Source organism: Diospyros lotus, chromosome 8 (assembly GCF_014633365.1).
Source record: "Diospyros lotus cultivar Yz01 chromosome 8, ASM1463336v1, whole genome shotgun sequence".
Taxonomy (NCBI): domain Eukaryota; kingdom Viridiplantae; phylum Streptophyta; class Magnoliopsida; order Ericales; family Ebenaceae; genus Diospyros; species Diospyros lotus.
In genome coordinates, this window is record NC_068345.1 from 1,283,054 (window position 1) to 1,305,982 (window position 22,929).

Genomic DNA, 22,929 nt, shown 5'->3' on the forward strand with positions numbered 1-22,929 from the left:
ACGCATAGGCTATATGGCGTTAGGTGGGTGAAATTAAATCAAAGATGAAAGTTTCTCCTTTTGCCAAACTCATCATGCTTTTAGGAGTCTAATATTTAGGGGTGTGAAAATTGCACATCTCTATTAATTTTATGCCTTATTTTCATTTATGTACACATTAATTTTAAAGAAAATCAAAATGAAATATAACATTTGTGTATAGCCCATATCCAAAAAAAAAATAGGATAGTGAAAACACTCCATATTGCTTGACATTCACAAACTTACCCTTTTATCATCATCTCATTTTCTAGGTTTTTTTTAAAGGAAATTACTATATCAAAAAGCAGAACTACTATAAATTTAGAAAAAAATATTATAAATTTATATATAGTTGTTGAGGCTTTTGTTTCTGTTAAATATATAATGATCGAAACTAATTTTGGTTGGTTAATTTGATTAGTTCATTGATGGTCGGTAAGTATGATGGTTTTAATAATAATATTATATGTCTTTCATGAGTATCTTATAAGTGGATTTAAAAAATTTCATGAATTTACTTAGATTATAGGTGTGATTTTAACTGTATTGACCACATTTTTTGACTTAACTTGTTATTCTTTACTTGGGACCAAATTAATTACAGGGCAATCAAAATTGTAACATATGTACCTAAGTGCTTAGTGTAGGACAATCTATTATGACTCGTTTTTATAGTTTATACACTTTTTTATTGTCTCTTCTTATGTTGAATTTATGTTAATGTACTTTCAATGATATGTCTATGGTCTTTAATAGAAAAGATATATTATAGATATTTTAGATGGTTTATTAATTCTTTCATAAAAAATATGTTTATTCATATTACAAATTCTTTTAAATATATATTTGGTCTAGATTGTACGAAAATAAAAAAAAAATGAATACAAAATGAAACGGAACTCAAAAAACAACAAGAAATGGAAACATGACAAATGCATAAAAAAATGAGCTTTTTGTAAATATAATTTTTAATATAAAAAAATATAAAAAATAATTATTTAATTAAACATAAATTCTATTACACATTGAAGTAATGTGATCATCAAAACAATAGAGACAAAATTACTTTTATCTCTAGTGTGAAGAGTTTTGAAACTACCTCAAAACATTTTTAAAATTATAAAAATAGCTTAAAAATTAATATATATATATATTTTTATTTCTTGAGGTTTTTGTCCATCAATGTATTTTGTGGGTCAATATTAATATTAAGTGCACGAGTCACACAAAATGATATGATAATTAAGAAAGTTAAAGCTCATTGAAAGGCGAAAGAACCGTGAAGACCTTAGCATAGGGTTGCTCGTTAATGGCCATGGCCGAGAGCATCAGCGACAACAAGGTTCAAAGACCCAATACAACTGAAAACAAAACCCCGAGAAGAAAGCCAATCCCAAGAAGCATCGACGATCGATCGGCCCGCCGGCCTTTTCATCTCCGTCTCAGTGTCGTCTCACGTTTCTCTTCAAGAGCATCTCACGCAACTCCGCCACGTCGATCTGGTTCGCCTGGTTCTCCGGCTTGTAGTACCCCGTCACCGGATCCGGCACCCACGCCCCCCTACTCTTCGCCGCAACATCTTCCCCTGCCTTATTCGCCATCGCTGCCCCCGCCGCCGATCCCAACCCGACACCCTGCGATGCCGCTGCGTATCCGCGCCTGTACATACATTAAAAGCACACATATATATATCTTAGACAAGTGCTTAAATTCATCTCTCACTGAGATTAAGATTCCCAACCAAAGCTGCAGATTGTGATTAAAGAATACAGATAGGGGTTTGCTTTCAGTATCTGAAAGCAAACCTAAACACAGAAGGCAGAGGAAATTAACTTTTTGAATCCGACAACCGTCTGCAGCTCGGTCCGGAACAGTCGGTGCAATTTTCCAATGTTTTCTAAGAGGATGTGATTGCCGGAAAATGTAAAGAAAGAGACTTGTCCAATGTGCGCTACCTTCTCAGAGCAACGGAGATTGTTTCGACGCCGACGAGAGAAGAGAGAAACCTAGCGTTTGAGAAAGAGCGAGCCATGGCCGGCCGAGATAGAATTGGACGTTACTGCTCGCGATGGCCGAAAGCGTTTACCTCTCCGCAGTAGCGACGGCTCTCTCTCTCTCTCTCTCTCTCTCTTTCTCTCTCCGTTCTGGAAGGGCTTCTTCTCGGAGGCGACGAGGAGTATTTATATATAGAAGAAGACGTGAAGACGAGGAGGAATTAAGATTAGGGTTTAATGTGCGCCGCGTCGACGCTGCCTTCTAGTCTGACGCGAAGTGGAGTTGCTCTCCCGATTTGACACCTGTCCACCTTTGAGTTCTTCATATTATGTATGTTTAAAATACCCTTGACTTGACCTTTGAGAAATAATACTATTATGATTCGATGTCCGAAATAGATCGAATGCTCAGTCGGAGGAGACAACTTTTTCCGAACTCTTTTGATTTGTTTAAAATTTTGTGAATTAAAACAAAAAATGATCGCAAGTCAATATCAAGTAAAGTATTCATGTAGAGACATCGATAATCTTTCAGAGTTAAAAATATGTTAGATTATTTTTATTTTTTATTTAAAAATTAAGAATAATAATAAGTTAGTGAAAATTTTAACCCATTTATAAGGTTAAATGGGCCAAATTCATGGCTTCGATCATGAAAACCAAATGGTGCCAAAACAACGATTCAATGAGTTGGCCTCACAAGTTGGTCGATGTTTTTAAAATTTGAAAAATATGCTTTTGTCATTAATATATTGTTGTAAAATAAATAAAAATGATAATTGATTGTATTCTTGTTTTTATTTTATATCCTCGCACTTATATTATATCTTTTGATGTATATATGAATTAAGACCCAATAAATAAAATTAAGAGAAGACCTAGAGAAAAATCTAAAAAGAGATCAAAAGTGAAAAAATCTTGAGTCAAAAGAATCCATTAATATGCTTCGACTCAATCACAAAGCATAAAAGTCAAGTTCAAAAATCAAACATAAAACACAAGAGACAAAATGGAGAAGAGAGCTAAGGGTCTAAGAGACCTTCCCAATAGCTCTTGACAAAAGGAAGGTTCCTGGGATTTGGTAAAATCTTTTGAAAATCTTATTCGAAGTATTTTTTTAACATTAATGTAAACTATTATATTTGAGGTTTCGTCATTGAAAGCAGGGTGGATATTGGTGGACTGGTTAAAATTGGGGGGGGCTGAACTAAATTTAGATTGGGGTATTAATCAAAAATTATAATGTAAATTTTGTTGCGCGTTGTCCTGCATTTCAGTCTATGTCAGCTCATTACTAAATCTATCCCTAGTTGAAAGTGTAAATAATTAGATTTTGAGAAATTTAAAGAATTTATCACTTGTCAACCATCACCTTTATAAAAAAAGGAGATAATCCCTTGTCTCTAAATCAAATGCGACACAAATATCACTGTACATGTTTTATAATTTTTTATATATTTTATTTTTAACAAATTTGACTTTAAATATTAAAGAGTTTGTGGAAGAATATCTTGCACCCTGTGATTATTATTATTATTATTTTTTTGGCATTTGAAGATGATTTATCAATATTTAATTTTTTTTTATATACCTCGAACAAACATATAATGTAAACTAGATTTGGAGGATGGGTCAGAGCCCTATTTATTTTTCAAAGACTTCACCTTGGCCCGTCTCTGCGTAGAACAGTCGCGTTCCAAAGAGAGTGAGAATGCTGGGTGCGGCATTTCCTCAAGCAGCTTGTACGCACCAGAACTGGAGCTTTCGTAATGAGTCCTTGGCGTCGGCCTCCCCTTTGCCAGTCGACCGTCTTCTTCTCAGGAGGTTCCCTGTTTCAATCTTACGTCTTTTACAGACCCTTTCTTTCTTACCTGTTTTTCGGCTTCCCGCTCAATACTCTCTGCAGTTGGCATGAAAACTAAAGTTTGGTAACTTCGATTATTCTGTCTGAGGGTCCTGCTGAACCAATTAATTACATTTGGGGTCAATTCTTTGACGATAATGTTATTTTGCTTCGCCTACGAACAACAAGAGATGTACTTCAGTTAATCCTTATCCTTTCGTCGCATGGTCTGAACTGCCAAATGCTAATAAGGAAAAATGGTTTTCGTTTGTTTAACCGGATAGGAGTAACTGAGGCAAGCCGGGATTATAACCCCAAGTTGTTTCCGCTTGGAATTTCTATTCAATTATCTAAATTTATACGTTAATTGGTGTTTTTGTGGCGTTTTACGGAAATTGGACTGCTTTATGTGGTTTAATGTATCATTTGAAGACAAACTTCTGAGGTTCAAATGGGTCACGAGTAATTATTTTAGTTCATTTCATAAGCATGGGTACTGCTGTAGAATAACTAAAATTTGTTCCCATGTTGTCAAGGTTTTCAGTATTTTACTATTGGCTATTTGGTTTCCTTTTTAACTAAGGAATGCCATTTATTGTTTTTATTGCAATCTCCAATATCAATAATGATCATATCCAGCCTCAAATTAAGTCTCAGTATAATTGGAAGCAATAGTATTTTTTGAGTTCCCTTACAATGTGGTTACTTTTTATTGAAGTCTTTCCCTTTAATGTTACACTAGCTCTTGATAAACATTTGTTCTTTGCTTGTGCCTTGTGCTTGTTTCAAGAGAAAGAGAATCATTCCCTTTTAGAAGCGTTTCTTCTGACATGTTATTCTGTGCATGCTCATTTTGCACTCATAATAATCCATTGAATACCTATGCACTGTTCGTCACTTTGCCATTACCTCTATTGTATTGCAATTGCAGTGACAATTGGTTGTCTTACTTACAGTTTTAATCGAAAAAGAAGCATTTCTCTCACTTCTCCACGCTGTACAGCAAGAATTACGAAGGTCAAAGAAGCTCCTTCCCCTAGCCCAGATACACTAATAAGAGAACCACACAAGTATTTTGACCAGGTCATTATTACAGTACGTTCTGGAGATGGGGGGCATGGCACCATTCTTGGCATGCCCAACCAAAGAGCTACTTCAAAGTCACAAGGGAAACGTGGCAAGGAGAAAACTCAGAAGAAAAGTTCATACAAAAGGGATTTTGATGGTTCTCTTATCCTACCATTGGGTGGACGTGGTGGAGATGTTATAATTTATGCAGACGATGGCAAAGACTCATTGCTGGAGTTCCACAAGAAGAGCCGATACAATGCGAAACGCGGAGGAAATGTTGATGCAATGGGAGTTTTAACATCTCAATTACATGATGGAATTGCAGCTCCAACATTGCGTGTTCCAGTGCCTGTAGGTTTGTATACATTGTTTTTTCCAACTACATATACATTTTTCAAGGCATCAAGCAGAGGGCTGGGTTCTAAGAATAATGATTGCAATTATTCAAGGAGGTGTACGTGCATACTGCTTCTGTTGAAAGAACATGCTGGAATCATTAGATGCTTGACTATGGAACCACTTATATGTGCACACACACTTTTCTTGTCTTAACTGGCAGGTACTGTTGTAAAACATAAACGGGGCAAGTTTTTGGCTGATCTGGCACACCCAGGGGAAGAAATTCTTGTTGCAAGGGGTGGACAAGGAGGGGTGAGGCTTCTGCCTTCTCAAAAATAGTGAAATGCTGAGCAAGTGATATTCATGGCATTCATTACCCGGTTTGAAGCATATGGCAATCCTGGATTATATTTTCTTTCCTATCCTACATATAAAATTATGTTTTTTTTTCTTAAATTAGTGAGTGAAATATCAGATGAAAATGTCAATGGTTTGTTTTGTAGCATATGGCAAGAAAATGGGAGTAAATCTCCAATAAAGTTATTTTATTTCCGTTAATGGAATTGCTTGATCACCAATATATTTTTGGTGGTATTTGTAAGGTGTGTTTTGACTGTGCTAAACCTTGATTTGTATTTTGGTTTATCTATTCTGCTTGTGGCAGATTAGTTTGCTAGAAATGCCAGAACGTGGAAGGAAAAGGGTACTGGCCTTAACGACAAATGTGATGAGAGATGAAAATGATAAGGTAACATCAGCCATTCTGACCATATAATAAGGCATACATATTCATTTCGTTGTAATCAATTTTGTAAATTTCTTGTCCTGGGAGCTTGTAGTTTGTACAGCTTGGTTTTCCAATATCAACTATGTGATGGAACACAACCATATCAACTATCTTCATTCACTGCCATTTCATGAAATTTTTCCATATAAAGATGGTGTTAGAACTTTATCTTTTCATTCCCTTGCTAGAGGGTTGTGTCAAGAAGGGTATCTGGTGTAAAAAATTTTCATATTGTTCTTTTGCATGGATTTGTATTGTCAGTGTGACTTTTAGAAGTCAATTGACATTATGAATGCCATGTCACCGACTCTAACTTGGTTAGGATAAGGTGAAGTTGATGATGATGAGCCAGTCAGTCTCATTATTTAATCTCCAGCGGCTCTAGAATGTCTCTCCAACCTATACTCGGTCCTGTTTTGATATAATATTTCCTGCAATATGAGTCATTGATAGAAAGTATTTTTGTATATGTTTACTCTTTGTTTTACAGAAGTTCTTGGAGCATAATCAGTTGGGCCTACAAAACATGTCTAACAGGGAGAAATGCGTTTTTTTTTTTAATTAATTGAACAATGGAGTGCCCATAATTTGAAGGGAAAATCAAAGAAATTGAGGTCTGGTTAAAGAATTTACTATAACTTAGGTTTGGAAATCACTATCACTGGATGTCTTTTGTTGGCACAGTTGTACCGATTCTGATCCCCAACCTTTTGTGCTGTTTGCAGAAAGTGGCACTTACAGCAGCATTATGAAACTTGGTGGCCTGCATCTTTTGCCATTGCACCAATCTATAAATCTTAAGAGATGATTGTCAAGCGGTCTCATTTATTCCCTCAAAAATAATAATATAAAGGAATCATCATTAAGTAGTAATATGTATGGTTTTGTTATTGAGAATATCTTGTATATGTTTCCCTTGTGGGATATATCCTGTCCAGTTGATTTGAGTTGCGAGAACCATAGATATGTCAAAAGAGTGATAGAATGATTCCAGTATATTTTTCATATAATTGCTAATGGGAGATTGATGGGATGATAATGAGGGGGAGTTGACTATCTCACCCAGAAAACTCTAGAATGCTCTTGCACTCCTACAAATTATGCAGATATGAAATCTTTGTATGTCTACTTGGTAAGAAGCAAATATTTTTTGGACAACAGCATAACAATACCTGACTATCCAGATATGATATCTGTTCGCATTTTCTGGGTAAGACATTATTTAGACAACATCTGTTAATGGTTAAACTTCTATTAATATGAACTCTGTACCCAGTGAGATAAATGTCAAGTTAGATGAACGTTTACTCTATTACCCTACTGTGGAAAACATTCTTTGACTATTCAGCAGAATATATGATGATCAACTTCTCTAACACATAACAAAACTAGAAGTAATTTAGTTAACACATGCCTTTTTGAGGAAATAAATGTTTTGACCATGAAGCTTAAGACAAGTTTTGGTAATGATGGTATAATATTATTTTACATGAGATCCATATTCCTTATACTGTCAATATTGCAGGTTTTAGTTATTGGTCAGCCAGGAGAGGAGGTTAGTTTGGAGTTGATTCTAAGGATCGTTGCGGATGTTGGTCTTGTTGTAAGTAATTTTTTGTAGTCATTTTCAATTGCACATATAAATGTGTGTAGGCCTTAAGCAAGCATCTAGTACTCGTAGTTGGTCTTATTATATTCTTCCCTGTTTTCTGTGAAATGGGCTCATGTATATATATTATGTACATGTACGGCATAAGAATCAGATACAATGTTTGGTCATTGTTACTTTAAGCAGCCTTCTTTTAAATTTTAGTGAAATATGGTTGCGCCTCGTGCCATTTGACTTGCTGAACGTGTCATGATTCTGCATGATTAAGATCAAGCTTTTGACAATCTTCATATGTGAGTGTTCCCATTTGATATATTTGGAAGCCACACGCACACCCAAAACAAAAGGGAATCTATTTTGATTCTAGCTCACAAGGTCATCTTAGTTTCTTGAATAAACTAGTTTGAATGTTAGTTAAATGATCAAAATTCGTCTTAGATGAGGATAACATCTTAGTTTATTTCTTAAGTACTTCATGAAAGATTGCACAAAATATATACAAAAACCAATCCCTAAGAGGAAACATCCAACCAAATCTTGAGGCTCAAAAGGACTCTCCAGTTACTTGTAGCCTTTTTCTAATTCTCTAACTCCAATTCTCTATTGAATGATTGAATCTTCAATTAGAAAACAGAAACTCAATTTTCTAATTTTTCAACTTTATACTATGAAGTGGAAAACATCAAAATGTTTTCCACTTCATAGTATAAAGTTGAAAATATCAAAAAGATGTTTTCTAAATTTTCTCAAAATGAATGCTATTGCTTTTTGAAACGTAAAATGTTAAGGCATGTTGTAAAATTAGAGTTGAAAAATTAGAAAATATTTTTCTTTCTTCAACTAAACAAGCCCTTGGATTTTCACTCAAGGTGGTTCTACAGTTTGACTAAGTGCAAAATAATTGCATTAAGTTGAATTCTTTGACTGTTTTTTATATTTGGTCTTTGGGATAATGGAGCATTTATATGTTTTTCCAGGGACTTCCAAATGCTGGCAAATCAACCCTACTGGCTGCAATAACACTAGCAAAACCTGATATTGCTGATTATCCTTTCACAACCTTGATGCCAAACCTTGGACGCCTTGATGGTGACCCTAGTTTAGGGGCTGAGAAGTATTCATCTGAAGCCACATTGGCCGATTTGCCTGGTCTCATTGAAGGTGCACATCTTGGCAAGGTATCTCAGAGTACATCTTATTCAGGGGATCATTTTAAACCTTCAAGCGGCTAATGCCTTGACTTTATCTAAAGGGTCTTGGTCGCAATTTTTTGCGGCACTTGAGGAGGACTAGAATGTTGGTACATGTTGTTGATGCAGCTGCCGAGAATCCTGTGAATGACTATAGGACTGTAAGAGAAGTATGTATTCTCTCAATCGCAACACTTATTTATGCTTTCATTTACTACCTTTTTCTTTTCCCTGGGTGTTAGGCCTAGTAGGTTTTTTGTTTGTTTGTTTATCTTTTCTAAGTTAAAACGAAACGCTTTGTTGGACTGTGTACATATTTGGATGAAGTTGGGTCACTTGGGTCTGTGGGGTGTTAGTGCAATAACCTGTAACAAATTAATAAGATTTTCAGGAAAAGGTATGGACATGTGTTTTCTAGATGATAATCTGCAGTTCCACATTGGCAATATTTGTTTTCCTCTTTTTTTCTCCAAAAAGGAAACTTTATCCGTATTTGAACTTCATTTATTCCTCGAATATGATAACAAAATATTAAACCTTAATCCCACTAGGTGGGGTCAGTTACATGGATTTTAGCTCGTTAATCACTAACCATCTCTATATAAATGGCCATTGTTATGCATATAATGTCTAAGATCTTCCCACCAAGTTTTTCTTGGTCTTCACTTTTCATCTACACCTTTTACTGAAAGCTTATGCCATTCCATTTACTCTCCTTGTAGGGGCATCTATTAGTTTTCTTCTCATATAACTAAACCATCTTAATCAGTCTCACATAACTCATCTTAATATGGGCCACTTTGACCTTATCACACATAACCTCATTTTTAATTCTATCCTTTATTGTATGGCGCACATCTACCATAACATCCTCATCACTGTAACTCCATCAATAATACTTTTCATTTTCTTTCCAAGATTTAAAATGAGTGCACAATCGTTTCAGTATCTTTTTTATTATTTTTCACAAGATCACAGCTAAATTAACTCATGCTTAGATGTTACACTCTCATTTGACTCAACTTGAAGTAACGGGTTCTGGTTTAAACTTGAAATGCTGGTACTAACCGATGCTTCTATTGTGTCCATTTGGCTAATTTCCAACCAGATTCTCATGTCCTTCAGGTTCTGAGCAGTTCTCTGCTTTCTCCTTGAATTTGAATTTGTTTCTTTTTCCAAATTCACTGAGTTCATCATGCTTGTAAACAAATCAATTTCTGATCTGATCACTCAAGGTCAGACTCTGAATCCTTTGGAATTTCTGTCAATTACCTCTCTTTCCCCCTTAACACTCATTTCTTGGTTTTCACTGCATTTCTCTGCTTTCTGTTTGTCTTCCCTCACTCATCCCTCCTCTATTAACCTTCACTTCCAATGATCATTAAATGCAGTGTCTTTATCACCCTATTTCAAAATATGGATAATCACATAACCCCCACATTCACATCAACAGATAACATAAGTTTACTAGTTCTTCCTTGTTTTGCTATTTCCTTGAGAGGAGTTTTCTTCTTTGTGAAGAACACTGGAACTTGAAAGTTATAGTTTTATCCTCTGAGTTAACTACTATGGCATGCCTTGCAGTTATGGCCACAATTATTGGCAGATTACTCTCATATAGTCATATCATACTGTGTCTATTCTCACTATAATCAATAAAATTTTGTTCTTTTCTTTTGTACCCTAAGTAATCCTTGCTTTGTCATCATGTCTAAAAGCTTGAGACTTGTCATGAGATGGAATTTTGAAGCCCTTTTATCCCTTCATCTAATGGCTATGAGTGACAAGCCAAGGTATTTTCATTTAATCAATTTAATAGGAAATATTAAAATAAATTCTTCTTTACTTGCTTAATTGGTTAATTGAAGGAACAACCTCTACCTTTTTCTATAATCACATGCCAATTCTTTTTCTTTTATGCTTTCAATATTCATATCTGTAAAGGTTATGAATTTTGATGTTGCAGGAATTGAGAATGTACAATCCTGATTATCTAGAACGGCCATATATAGTGGTACTAAATAAGATTGATATCCCTGAGGTATGTCAGTATCAGTTCGTTTTTCACAAAATTGTTGCTACCCTTATTTGTTGGTGAATGATGATTTTTGTGACTCTTTATTTTCCTTTATAGTTGATCATGGATGAATCTATCTACAGTCTCCAGAATCCTAATATATACAATAATCATGATGACAGGCCAGGGATAAACTTCCATCTTTGACTCAAGAAATATTGAGAATTGGAAGACATGAGATACCTTCACAACAGGCTACAAGCTCTGGTGACGAAGTTCAAGATCTAGGTGCTGAGGGTGATCGTGCAAATGGTCTTTCTGACAAGGATAAGAATGTTAGGGAAATTGAGGACTATCCATTCCCCCTTGCTGTTGTGGGCGTCAGTGTTCTGTACGTTAACTACTACCATTATATTCTTTTTCTCCCACATTGCATATATACTGTGCTTCCTCTTGAATTTGGCCTCTCTCCATATCCAGATGTTTTTGCATTTCTTTGGTTATATTTTTCTTGTGGTAATTTTTTTTATATCAATTGGACTAGTTTAATAGATAATGCTGAAAATCTTGCATTGTGGCAAAGCTAGGCCTTTCCGATTTCTCAGTGGCTTGGTCAAGATGAGCCTGTTCAATTTGACTGTCCCCCATTCAAGTTTTTAGTTTTACCAGTTTGAATAGGCAGTTCAGTTGCTCCTTATTCCTTACATTTGTCTAGATGTTCACAATTTGGTTTTAATTTTGGACAGACACACATTAGACTCTCCCTTGGAAATGTAAGGGCCCTTTCAGTTGTAGAAAATATTTTCTAATTTTTAACTTTAATATTACAGCTAAACATGTTGTAACATTTTATGTTTTAATAGTATTCAGTTCTAGAAAATTTATAAAACATCTTTTTTTGATGTCTTCTTATTCATAGCATAAGGTTGAACAATTAGAAAATTGAGTATTCGATTTCCTAGTTGGAGATTCAACTATTCTATAGTAAATTGAGGTTGAAAAACTAGAAAATGTTTTCTGTAACTGAACAGGCCCTAAGACAAATGTATGGGCTTGTTTAGTTGCAGCGCCGGGCTTCTGGGGTGATGGAAAATGAAAATTGTTTCGGACAAGGTGCATGTGTTCTAGTTTCCCTAGGGTAGGCTGGTTGATATTTAGGTAAATTAGGTTTATGGTTTATTGATGCAACTTTAACAATCCATCTTTAGCCACTATAATTCTGACAACTTCCTACCCTTTGCTTGTTTACCAAACTCAATTCAATTGAGATTTCTGTTACTTTGCCGCTTGCAGGAAAGGCATCCGGGTAGATGGGATGTTGGGAGAGATAAGGGCGGCTCTAAGGAAGTGCCGCGATTCCAGCTAAGCATTGGCACCAACTGTGAGACCATGACAGCTTTGACAGATCGGACATTAGGTTGCCAATCATGTCAACTACCTTTCTGGACCAAAGCTGTAGGACTGCTCGACTCAACCAGAATGGCAGATCAACTGACCTCGGCTGGAAACTTATTCACCACAAGCAGAGAAGGTTCTCTTCAACTCTTCTTGCCTGAATCCTGCCAAGTTCATAGAATCATTAATGCCTGCGATTATCTCCTATAAAATTCTTCAGCTTTCGGCAGCCTTGTGTACAATGTTAGTTTGACACTAGAGTAGAGGGTTTTACTTATTTGCTTGCTAGTATATGTTCTTGATAGCATAATTTGCATCAGTATATGTTGTTGTGTTACTGCAACAGTGTGCCCTTTTACCTATTGATGTACAGTACAGATTGTCTCAACTTTTTCATTTTCTTTTTTGTTGAATAGACACGAAAAAACCATTTTCGGTTTTTTTCTTCTTCAACTGAAGGCTCACTCTCTGTTTCTGGTTTTCATCTTCATCTTCTTTCTCATCAGTCATCATCATCTTCTTCATCTCCTCTTTCTTTTCTTCTTGTTATTGCTACTACTTACCTGGTGGTGATCTTCTTTCTTTCTTTCTTTTATTTTCTTCCACTCCAAACAACGGTTTTGACGTATCCTCTCAGGTTGAAACGTAAGAAAGTAAAAAATTAAAAAGAGAAAGAAGAAGAAGATGATGATGATTGGGATTGTAGAAACCAAATATTACCATTCATTTTTAATTTTATTTTAATTTTAGACCGTCGTTAACATTTAATTTTATTAGAAAAAAATATGTTTAATTTATAAATATAGCAAATACTCTAATATATAAATATATATATATATATATAACTACATCAACTTCGTCGATGGCACAATGGGACAACCCCACCAGCGTTGTCCTATTGTGTTGCTTGTGATTAATGTTGTTGTGTCTATATATACATATTTAGAGTCTTCTTAAGAATATTTGTAATTTTAGACAAAAGTTAATTTAGTGGCCCTTTAAGAATATAAATAAATATTAAAAATTATTTAATTCTCTCTTTGTTTGCTTTTTGATATGTAAAATCACTAATTAAATTTTTATATTGAAGTTTAGAAAATATTTTTTTTAATTGACAATATAAACAAAAGAAAAAGATTCGAAAACGTAAAAATTAAATAAATAAAAAATGTGAAAAATTTACCTTTAGATTTTGTAAATTAAAAATTCAATGATTTACTTTTTTTTTTCTTTAATGCCTAGATCAGTACAGATTTTTTAGACGAAATTTTCGTTGTTTAAAAAATTATTTTATCAAATTATCCCTCTAAAATAATTTCACTTCTTGTCTTTTTTTTTTTTTTTTTTTTTACGCTACTTAGTTTACATTTCATTATTTATTACCTAATATTAAAAAATGATCTATAAACTTAGGAAGTTAGGGGCTTACTTATCTAAATAACATTTCACTATATATTATCTAATATTAAAAAATAATCCGTGAACTCGGAGTGTTGTGGTGCCTACTCATTCAAATGAAATAACAAAATAAATAGAATTAAAAAAAAACTTATGAATAAATAGTTTTGTATTTCAAAACATAAAAAAAAATAAAAATTAATTACTTATTAATTTTGGGCCCTTCCTTCTTGGGGCCCTGGGCCTACGCCTTAAACCGGGCCGGTACATATTAGACTATTTGTTGTATTTATAAATTAATTATGGGCATAGTATGAGAGAGTGCTAACAAATGCTTTATTTTTTAGATTAAGTATATTTGTTACACATTTTTTTAAATTTAATTTATTAATTGATAATAAATTTATCTTGACATATATATCACTAGCTAATAAGAATGTTTTAAATTTAAAAATAAAATATAATAAATTCATCTTATTTTTTGAAAAGATATATTTATTATTCCTTGTCATGTTCTAAGGACATATAACAAAAAAAAAAAAAAAAAAAACAATTAATTGTATTTTTTAAATATAGATAATGTGGCAAAAATGATTAAGCTGGTAGCCATGTCGGCACTTAAAAGTCTTTTTTTGAACAAAAAATTAATGACGATTTAAACTTAAAGTTAAATGTTAGTATTGATAAAGTTAAAGTTTGATATAAACTATGAAAGTTAATTTTCTTTTGTGCAATTTGCCCAAATAAAAACAAGCAAGAGAAGCTAAACATAATAACATTAGCAACAAACTCAAATGGACATTAGGTAACAACAATTTCTTTTTTAATTTTAGAATGGAAACTTGAGGGGTCATCAATTAATGCACAACCTTCGGATGAGACCGTTTTATGATCTCTAAAACTCAAGGAATAACATGTCCTTAACTTGAGCCATACAACTGAGTTGCAATTCAAATCTCAAGACTTGGGCTCTCAAATATATTAAATTATCTACAATCGCATGATAAACTCAATTTCACAACCTTGTAATAACCCAGACTCTTGAATATTTGCGATGAACCATCTACACTATTCCAAGGGTTAGGTGGCAACAAATTTGTGGAGAAAATATTTGAAATTATAAATGTGAACTCTTCTTTCCATTTTCTATGTAAAATACTTTAAAAAAATTAGAAAAAAACACGAGAAATCATGTTGGAGAAATTATTTTGTGTTTTCAAAGCAACACATGGTCAGTGTGAACTTTTAGTACCCTAAACTAATGGGTTATTGGCATGTGTTTGTGACAAATACATTTAAGCCATTATTTATAAATATGAATATGTGGCAGCCAACACATTGATTTGGGACACTAAAAATACATACATACATAATTTCTCAAGATTACAAAATAATTTTTCATTATCTTCAGGCCTTTTAAGTAGAAGAAAAATAAGAAGGTGAGGGCATGGAGGCAATTCATGATGAGTTTCTGTATTTGCAGCTCTACAAGGGTATGAATAATCTAGAAATTTTTAACCCCTGAGACCATATATATATATATATATCTTATATTTAGGATGATATATATATATGTACACATAAGATTGAGAGTCGAGTTAGATTCTTATTTACGTTCATTTGAAAGGGAAACAATGATCATAGCATCGGTTTAAAAAATTTGCTAAATCTTAAAAGTCCAAACCCTAAAAGAAGGTTTTTGCCTCTCAATACGACTTAATTAATTAACAATTGCTCCTCTTTCAAGTCGAGAGAGATGGAATGAGTTATATTTTCGGTTTTATGTTACCACACAAAGATTAATGCAAGAATTCAATTTCAACAAAAGATAAAAAAAGAAAAAAAATTAAATGAGATGCATTCCAAATTAGTGTTGAAGTATTAATAATGGCCTTTGGCATAGTTGATGGGTTAATTGTAATGCGCGCGATTCGAACTGATAATCTCTTAAAAATGAGATTTTTGTTAGATATATTTATCTCCTCTACTGAATTAAGCCAACGATGTTTGATGGTTCAATTTTGGATTTAACTATTCAATAGAAAATTAGAATTGAAAATTTTAAAAATATTTTCTAAAACTGAACATACATATATACCCTAAGGGTTTGAAAATAACTTTTAAAATAAACAACATTTTAAGTGACAACTTTGGAGTAAGTACATTTTCGGAACCATAAAAGAAAACTTCTATTTCGGCTCAGTCTAAGAAAATGGGGTAACAAAAAGGGTGACAAATGATATTTCAATCCTCGGGATGCTTGATCTCAATTGAGAAATGCTAGTAGTGTCCATCATATGGTATACATTTGGACATGAAACTTCGGACTACTTTAAGTAAATTTGTCTCCTTGACGACGGGTGAGGCAAATGGACATTAGTCAAATTCTGAACTCTTAAAAGTGATATTTTTATCCATTACACATGTTTCATCAAGCTACCATTCTTGACGACAAAAGGGGACATTCCAAATTGGCAAGAAAGCTCAGAAAGTATATTGGCATGATCAGTCAAGGCATTGAGTTCTTGATGATCGATAACTTAATTCATGTATAAATGGAGTTCTAGCTAGCTAGCTAACTAAATTTTTAGTATGGCTAGCTAGGTATAGAAGTAGATTCTTCATTATATAAGCATGGAGATTAAGAAGACATGAATTTGAGTCATGTTTTGAATATAAACATGTTCTTTTTTATTTTTTAGATCACTTAGATGTATGATTACAAGATAGTATCGAGTCATAGGCTTGGCCCAACACACAGTCCATCATGAGGGGCAAGCATGGCTCGGTATTAGTCTCCATGGGTTGGCACAATCTATAAAGGAGCAAGCGTAGCTTAGTATACTTCAACATATATAGGCTATATATGTTGGGCAAGGCTCGTGGTGTTTCTGGTCAAGTCACTCGTCCAATGTAAAGGGGTTGGTAGGTAGGAGTTGGAATAGTAGTATTATTTAAATAAGGAAGCTTAATGCTAGTACAAGTCGACTACGGAAATGTTTTTATTTTTTATTGCATACAGATGATGAGTTGGATTTGCACTTGATGATACATTGGTATCGATCTCTCTAATCTACCTTGAAGTTCGAGTTTGTGGCAAGTATCCATTGTCGCACACTGAAACATTCAAAGAACATGCATAGCACTTTAGGGAAACGAAAAACCATGCCCACAGACTCTCTTGACCTTGCAATTCTTCCTTTTGTTTGATAGCAAGTCAGGTATGTTGGACTCAGGTGCCATTAATTAGTATTAAATAATTGCTACGTACTGTCCAACCGCTGACGACCACCATCACCACCACCACCACCACCGCCGCCGCCATCACCACCTCATCTCACGCAAGAAAATCGAGCTTCTTTGCTTTTAGCCATATGCTTAAATTCTGGGGCGGAATCCCATAGTGTGAAACTTATCCGCAGTCGCTTTGTCGACATTACTTTATTATTAACTCCCTCGCTTAATGCACGTGAGCCGTGCGCCGATTGTACTCATTCTCTTCCTTCTCCTCCTTCGCATGTGAGGTACTTCGTCACTCTCTTGCCACCTAAGTAAGCTTTCGCCATATTGCCTTCCTCGTCCCTCTAGTTTTGAGTTGTTGGATAAACTGCCCCCTCACGTATGGCCAATTACACTTGTTTCCTTTTACTTTTGTTGCCACCTCTTGTTAAAGATTGTTTAAAAGGACGGGAAAGCCCTGATCCTATTATTGTCACTGATTAAGAAAATAACAAAGATTGCTAGCTAGCAAATCTCGAAATGGGTTTTAAATTCTCTCATAAACTTACTAATTAAGATCATCAATTAATTTTAACAAATAAGGTTTAATTAATTGGAGTTAGACCAAAACAATTGTATTATAGATTTCATAATATATATGGGATGCTTGACTGACTGCACATTACTAGCTAGTTATGGCATGTTAAAAAGAATAGAGTGTTATGATTAGTCTTCAAATGGAGGTTTAGAGTCAAGTTAATTGAGTACTATGATACCCGGCCAATGACTACTTGGGTTACGAATTACAGGCTAGGATTAAGATAAGAAAACTATATATATAATGACGTTGTCTCTCGTGTCGTGTGACTGGTAATAGGGTTTATTGGAATACCTGTCAGGCAGGGAGCATGGGCAAATGTGTAATTGGAGAAAGGTAAAAGAAAGAGGGCAAGTGAGTAGAGAAAAAAAAACAAGTGAAATTCACCCCAGTGACACGATCAAACAGGTGGGTTTTGCCAAGTATCAGCCAAAACCCATTTGCAGACACGTATCAACATTGCTTTCCCCACTCCATTGCTCTTCTTATCTCTCAGCTGTATAAATACTGATCACCCCTACGCCCCCCTCCCCCTCCCCTTCAAGCTTGATTTCATCCCCATCCAAATCCCCTCCCTCTCTCTCTCTAGAGCAAGCTAAAGAAGCCAAAATGATCAAGAATTCACCTGCAATGGTTGCCGCAGCCGCCGCAGCCGCAGCAGCTGAGTCGGAGGAGAAGAAGCCGGAGCCTTCGCCGGAGAAGAAGCCCGGCCAGGCCTTTTCCCGGAAGGGCTGTATGCGTGGCAAAGGCGGCCCGGAGAACTCCCGCTGCCCCTACAAGGGAGTCCGGCAGCGCACCTGGGGGAAGTGGGTGGCGGAGATACGAGAGCCCAACCGAGGCGCTCGCCTCTGGTTGGGAACCTTCGACACCGCCCGTGAAGCAGCAGTAGCCTACGACATCGCTGCCCGCAAGCTCTACGGCGACAACGCCAAGCTCAACATGCCCGACGGCAAGTCCCCGCCACGCTGCTTCCCGCCGCCTTCCACCCTCGTCCCGGCCAAATACGTCAACCCCGATGGGCATCCCAAGAGGTGCCGCCGCTCCGCCTGCTCCTCCTCCCACAACTCTCCGCCGATCAAGTTCCCGACACCCCTGATGTTCCCGCTCTCGCCCCACGCCGAGAAGGTCGGGGAGAATGAGGTGCGTTCAGTACTAATTCTACCCCGATCAAATCAGTTCAACTTTAAGATACTATTCAATTCGATACAAATACAAATTTTATTGCTTTCTATCCCATATTTCTTCTACTAGGTACCCGGAGCTGGCGGGATCTGGAAGAAAAATCTGACTCCGAACCTGCCCGCGTTTGACGACTCCGCCTTGTGGGCGGAGGCCACGGCCAGCATGAACCCTTTCCAGACTATAAACGATCCCGGGATCCTCCCCTCCGTCAATCCTGACGACAGCAACCCCAGCAAGGCATGGTCCCCCACCCAGCCAGCTGCGCCACCGCCGCCGCCGCCGAAGGAGCAGCAGAAACAGAAAAAGTTCCCGTGGAATTAACCTCTGAAGCTTCGGAAGATTCACCTCCTTTCTGTATATTTCCAATAAATGGAAATGCATATATATAATATGATCCATACACATATAGATGCAGCAATATAGTAGAAAAAATTGAGAGAAAACATAAAAAAAAAATCAGAAAAAATACAAAAAAAAGAAAAAGACAAAAAGAGAGTGTGAACAGGAATTGATAATTAATAATTAATAATCAAGGCAGTGCTTGTGAGTCTGCAGCTTGTAATGGTCTGGTGGAGCCACAGTCGACTCGTCTGTGACATATTAATAAAATATATATATAAATAAAAATAAAGTTACTAAATTAATATTTGCTCTGGTCTCTTGATTTTTCATGGTTTTGATTCAATTTGGTACGTAATTTCTGAAATTTTCGCACCGGTTCTTTCTTCTGAAAGTGTGTTTGGCGACCGAGAAAGTACCCAGAAAATTAACTTTTCACCTCCAAAGTTGTTGGAGATCAGAGATCTATCGCCTTCAGTACTTCTTCTGCTCTGATTCTACCCCCCCCCCCCCCCCCAACACACACACACACATCTAATCATATTATATATCCATCTATGATGGGCTGATGATTGAAATGGCAGACGGTATGAATCAAATCGAAGAGAAAAGATCTCAGCTTTAGAAGAAGATTGTTGGATATGGCGTGAAAATCCAGGCAGCAGAGCTTATAATTCTCTCGTTTTGGGAACGAAGTTAATTCTCAAATATATATATATATATATATGAGATCGAGTACTGAAGTTCATAGTTCACAAGAAAATTTTATACATGGAGAACTACTTTGGTAAGTTGCCTTTCTTTCCAAGTAAATTCAGATGGTTTAGAAGAAAGAAAAGTAGATATTTTGAAATATGAAAAAAAATTATCAAGATTTTAGTTTAAATTTGGATCCGGACCGTCCGGTCTTGTCTTGGATCTGTAGGACCCTCGATCCACTTATATATAGATTTCATCTGGTTCTCGGCTCGATCTAAGACCCACAATCGATTATAATTAATATAATATAATATTATTATTTAATAATAGTAATATATTCAATTTTTAAAAATTAAGTATATATTAGTCCGATCCCAACCAAACTGAACGAACACCCAAACCTTAAAAAGAATAGAAATCAACCAAAAATTCATTGAAATATTGAATTTTCATTGGAACAGTGTATGGAGAAGGTCAAAGCACTCAATAGACAGCCAACTTCTTTTTTTATATTATTTTGTCTATACTTTGCATGTGCATGCAAAATTCTTGTCTCTTCTCTATATGTAGCAAACTATACATCGTTGTACCTCTGATAATATTTTTTGGTTTTTGTTGCCGCTTTATTAGTGTTAATTTATTCCGTATACTATTTTGTTAATATCTCCTTTTGATAGTGTATTTATGCAATTATAATAATGTCTTTTTGGGTTTGAGAGTGGAAAAATTCTTGAGAGTCAAATAGATTGACATACAGGTTTACAAAATAGGAACTAAAAGACTAAAATATCATCGCTCACATTGTATTGCACTTTTTTTAATGTAATGCGGGCGAGGGCATTTTAATCTTTTAGTTTTCATTCTGTAAGGCTGTTTGTCAATCTGCCTGATCCTGTAGAAGAACTCTTGGGGGAATAGACAAGTTGGGTTAAATCTCATAGCCTATTCTTTCAAATAGACATAATTAATGCATAGTCTAGCATGGAGATAAAATTAAACTCACGATCTCACAATATCCCAAAAGAAAATTCTATTCGCAGCCTGTGAAATTGCTCTTCACAGCCCACACTATGCAAAATTCTTCACTAATTTTAAAATTCATATTTTAACCCCACGGCCCACTATCTCCTCCAACCACCCTAACCGCCACCTCACATCTCTCTTTCTCTTCCGCACCATATACACACATACACACACAAACACATACGTATATATATATACACATGGGCAGCAGCCATGGCTACAGACCCATCGCCATTAGTTGCTCCTCCTTCACACACTCTCGTTCTTTCTCTGTACAATGGCTACGAGCCATAGCAGAGAGAGGGGGGGAGTGAGTCGGCTACCATGGTCGACCCCACACACACACATATATATATACACACTCACACACACACACGATTCCATGGCAGCGGCCATGACAGTCGACCCACCAGGCGGTCGCCACTATCGCCTTGAGTCGGGGAACGTTGGGTTCCCTGACTGCTGCCATGGCTAGGTTTCATGGCCGTGGCCATGCTTTCATGTGTGTGAGTGTGTATATATATGTGTGTGTGTGTATATATATATATTTGTGTGTATGGGTCGGCCATGGCCAACCCAACAAACGTGTACATATATATATTATGTCTTGTTATATATATATATATATACACTAGTGGATCACCCATGCGATGCATGGATGAATGGATATCGTAAAAAAAAAAAAAAAATTGTTAAAGTAAAAATTATATAATTTAGTAGTTACAATAAATGAAAATCACAATAAAGAAGTAAAAAATAAATAGAATAACCATGATACAATCATGAAAATACAACAAAAAGATCATAGATTTTGAAAGATTTCCTTATATGCATTCAAGGGTAGACAAACAATTAAAAGTACATAACTCTATCCCGAAACCATGTAAAAATAAACCTAAATTAACATGTAATACAATAAGCAATACGTAAAAAATAAAAAAAATTACACAATAATAGGAAAAAAAAAAAAACGATAACCAACCTCTTTATTTTGAAATATGCATTCAAGGGTAGACTTTTTTGGGGGAGAATTTTTACATGTATTTGTCTCATATGTGCATACCACACGAACTCTCAAGGCCTAATTTTTCTTTGTTGCATTTACGTCACTCACTTGACAGAATAGTGGTGCTATGTTACATCAGAAGAACAAACTGGATAAAAAAATATGGTTAAAATTTACTAAATAAAAGTAAAGAAGAAGAGAAAATTTGAGAAGAATAATCGAGAAAGGAGAAGAGAAGAAATGGAAGGGTTGAACGGGAATGGAGAGGAAGAAGAGAGAGAGATATTTACTTTCTTTTATTAATTTCTCTTCATTCAAATTCTCCTATTTCTCTCAATTTATCAAATCACATGCCACCATTAAGTTTCACTTTTTTCTCACACTTTGTCACACAATTTGAATCTTACTCACTTAACATAATTTTCAAAACACAAATTTAATTTGCATTTAATTTCTCCAAGTCAACAAACGTGTACATATATATATTATGTCTTGCTATATATATAGATATGTATGTATGTGTTTGTGTGTGTATGTGTGTATATGGTGCGGGAGTGTGTGTGTGTGGGAGGGGCTAATGGTGGTGGGTGCCATGGCTATCGCCCGTGTGTGTATATATATATACGTATGTGTTTGTGTGTATATGGTGTGGGAGAAGAAGAGAAATATGAGGCGACAGTCGATGGTGGTTAGAGGGGATAGTGGGCTGTGGGGCTAAAATGAGAATTTTAAAATTAATGAAGAATTTTGCATGGTATGAGCTATGAAGAGCAATTTCACGAACTGCAGATAGAATTTCCAATTCCGAATTTCCCAACGTCTGGGACAAACCAATTGAATTGTCCATGTTAATGATAAAGAATGATTAATTCTCATGTTACTTTAATGACAAGGAAAATTTATGCTAATATTAGAAACATTAACATCTTTTTAATAAGCCTTAGGAGTGTCGTAAATGTAAAATTTACCCTTATTATTATTATTAGGTCAATTCATATTTTTGTTCTTATATTTTTATGTTTTTCGTTTTGTAGTTAGAATTTTTCGTTGTTTCAATTACACTACAAAACTTAATTTTTGAGTCAATTTATCCCCTATATTTTGATCTTTTTTTATGACAACTTAAATTTTTCGTTATTTCGATTATACTCCTAAATTTATATTTTTTTAGTTAATTTAATCTCTGTATTTTAACATGT

General features: G+C 35.2%; 3 protein-coding genes across 3 annotated transcripts; 2 read left to right on the top strand and 1 right to left on the bottom strand.

Moving 5' to 3' along the window:
- Positions 1-1,263: 1,263 nt before the first annotated feature.
- Positions 1,264-2,182, bottom strand: LOC127808487 (late embryogenis abundant protein 2-like). The gene is made up of 2 exons (XM_052347051.1): positions 1,977-2,182; positions 1,264-1,680 (listed from the first exon to the last, which is right to left on the bottom strand). Exons 1-2 carry the CDS (start codon positions 2,051-2,053, stop codon positions 1,464-1,466), a joined length of 294 nt encoding a protein of 97 aa, XP_052203011.1. The 5' UTR covers positions 2,054-2,182; the 3' UTR covers positions 1,264-1,463.
- Positions 2,183-3,638: 1,456 nt separating this feature from the next.
- Positions 3,639-12,719, top strand: LOC127808486 (probable GTP-binding protein OBGC2). Its single transcript, XM_052347050.1, has 10 exons — positions 3,639-3,839; positions 4,815-5,284; positions 5,489-5,580; positions 5,933-6,016; positions 7,581-7,658; positions 8,642-8,842; positions 8,917-9,024; positions 10,821-10,895; positions 11,054-11,262; positions 12,165-12,719. Exons 1-10 carry the CDS (start codon positions 3,727-3,729, stop codon positions 12,235-12,237), a joined length of 1,503 nt encoding a protein of 500 aa, XP_052203010.1. The 5' UTR covers positions 3,639-3,726; the 3' UTR covers positions 12,238-12,719.
- A 5,309-nt stretch (positions 12,720-18,028) lies between these two features.
- Positions 18,029-19,307, top strand: LOC127808392 (dehydration-responsive element-binding protein 2D-like). Its single transcript, XM_052346918.1, has 2 exons — positions 18,029-18,621; positions 18,733-19,307. The coding sequence occupies exons 1-2, from the start codon at positions 18,091-18,093 to the stop codon at positions 18,982-18,984; spliced, it is 783 nt and encodes a 260-aa protein (XP_052202878.1). The 5' UTR covers positions 18,029-18,090; the 3' UTR covers positions 18,985-19,307.
- The last annotated feature ends 3,622 nt before the right edge of the window (positions 19,308-22,929 follow it).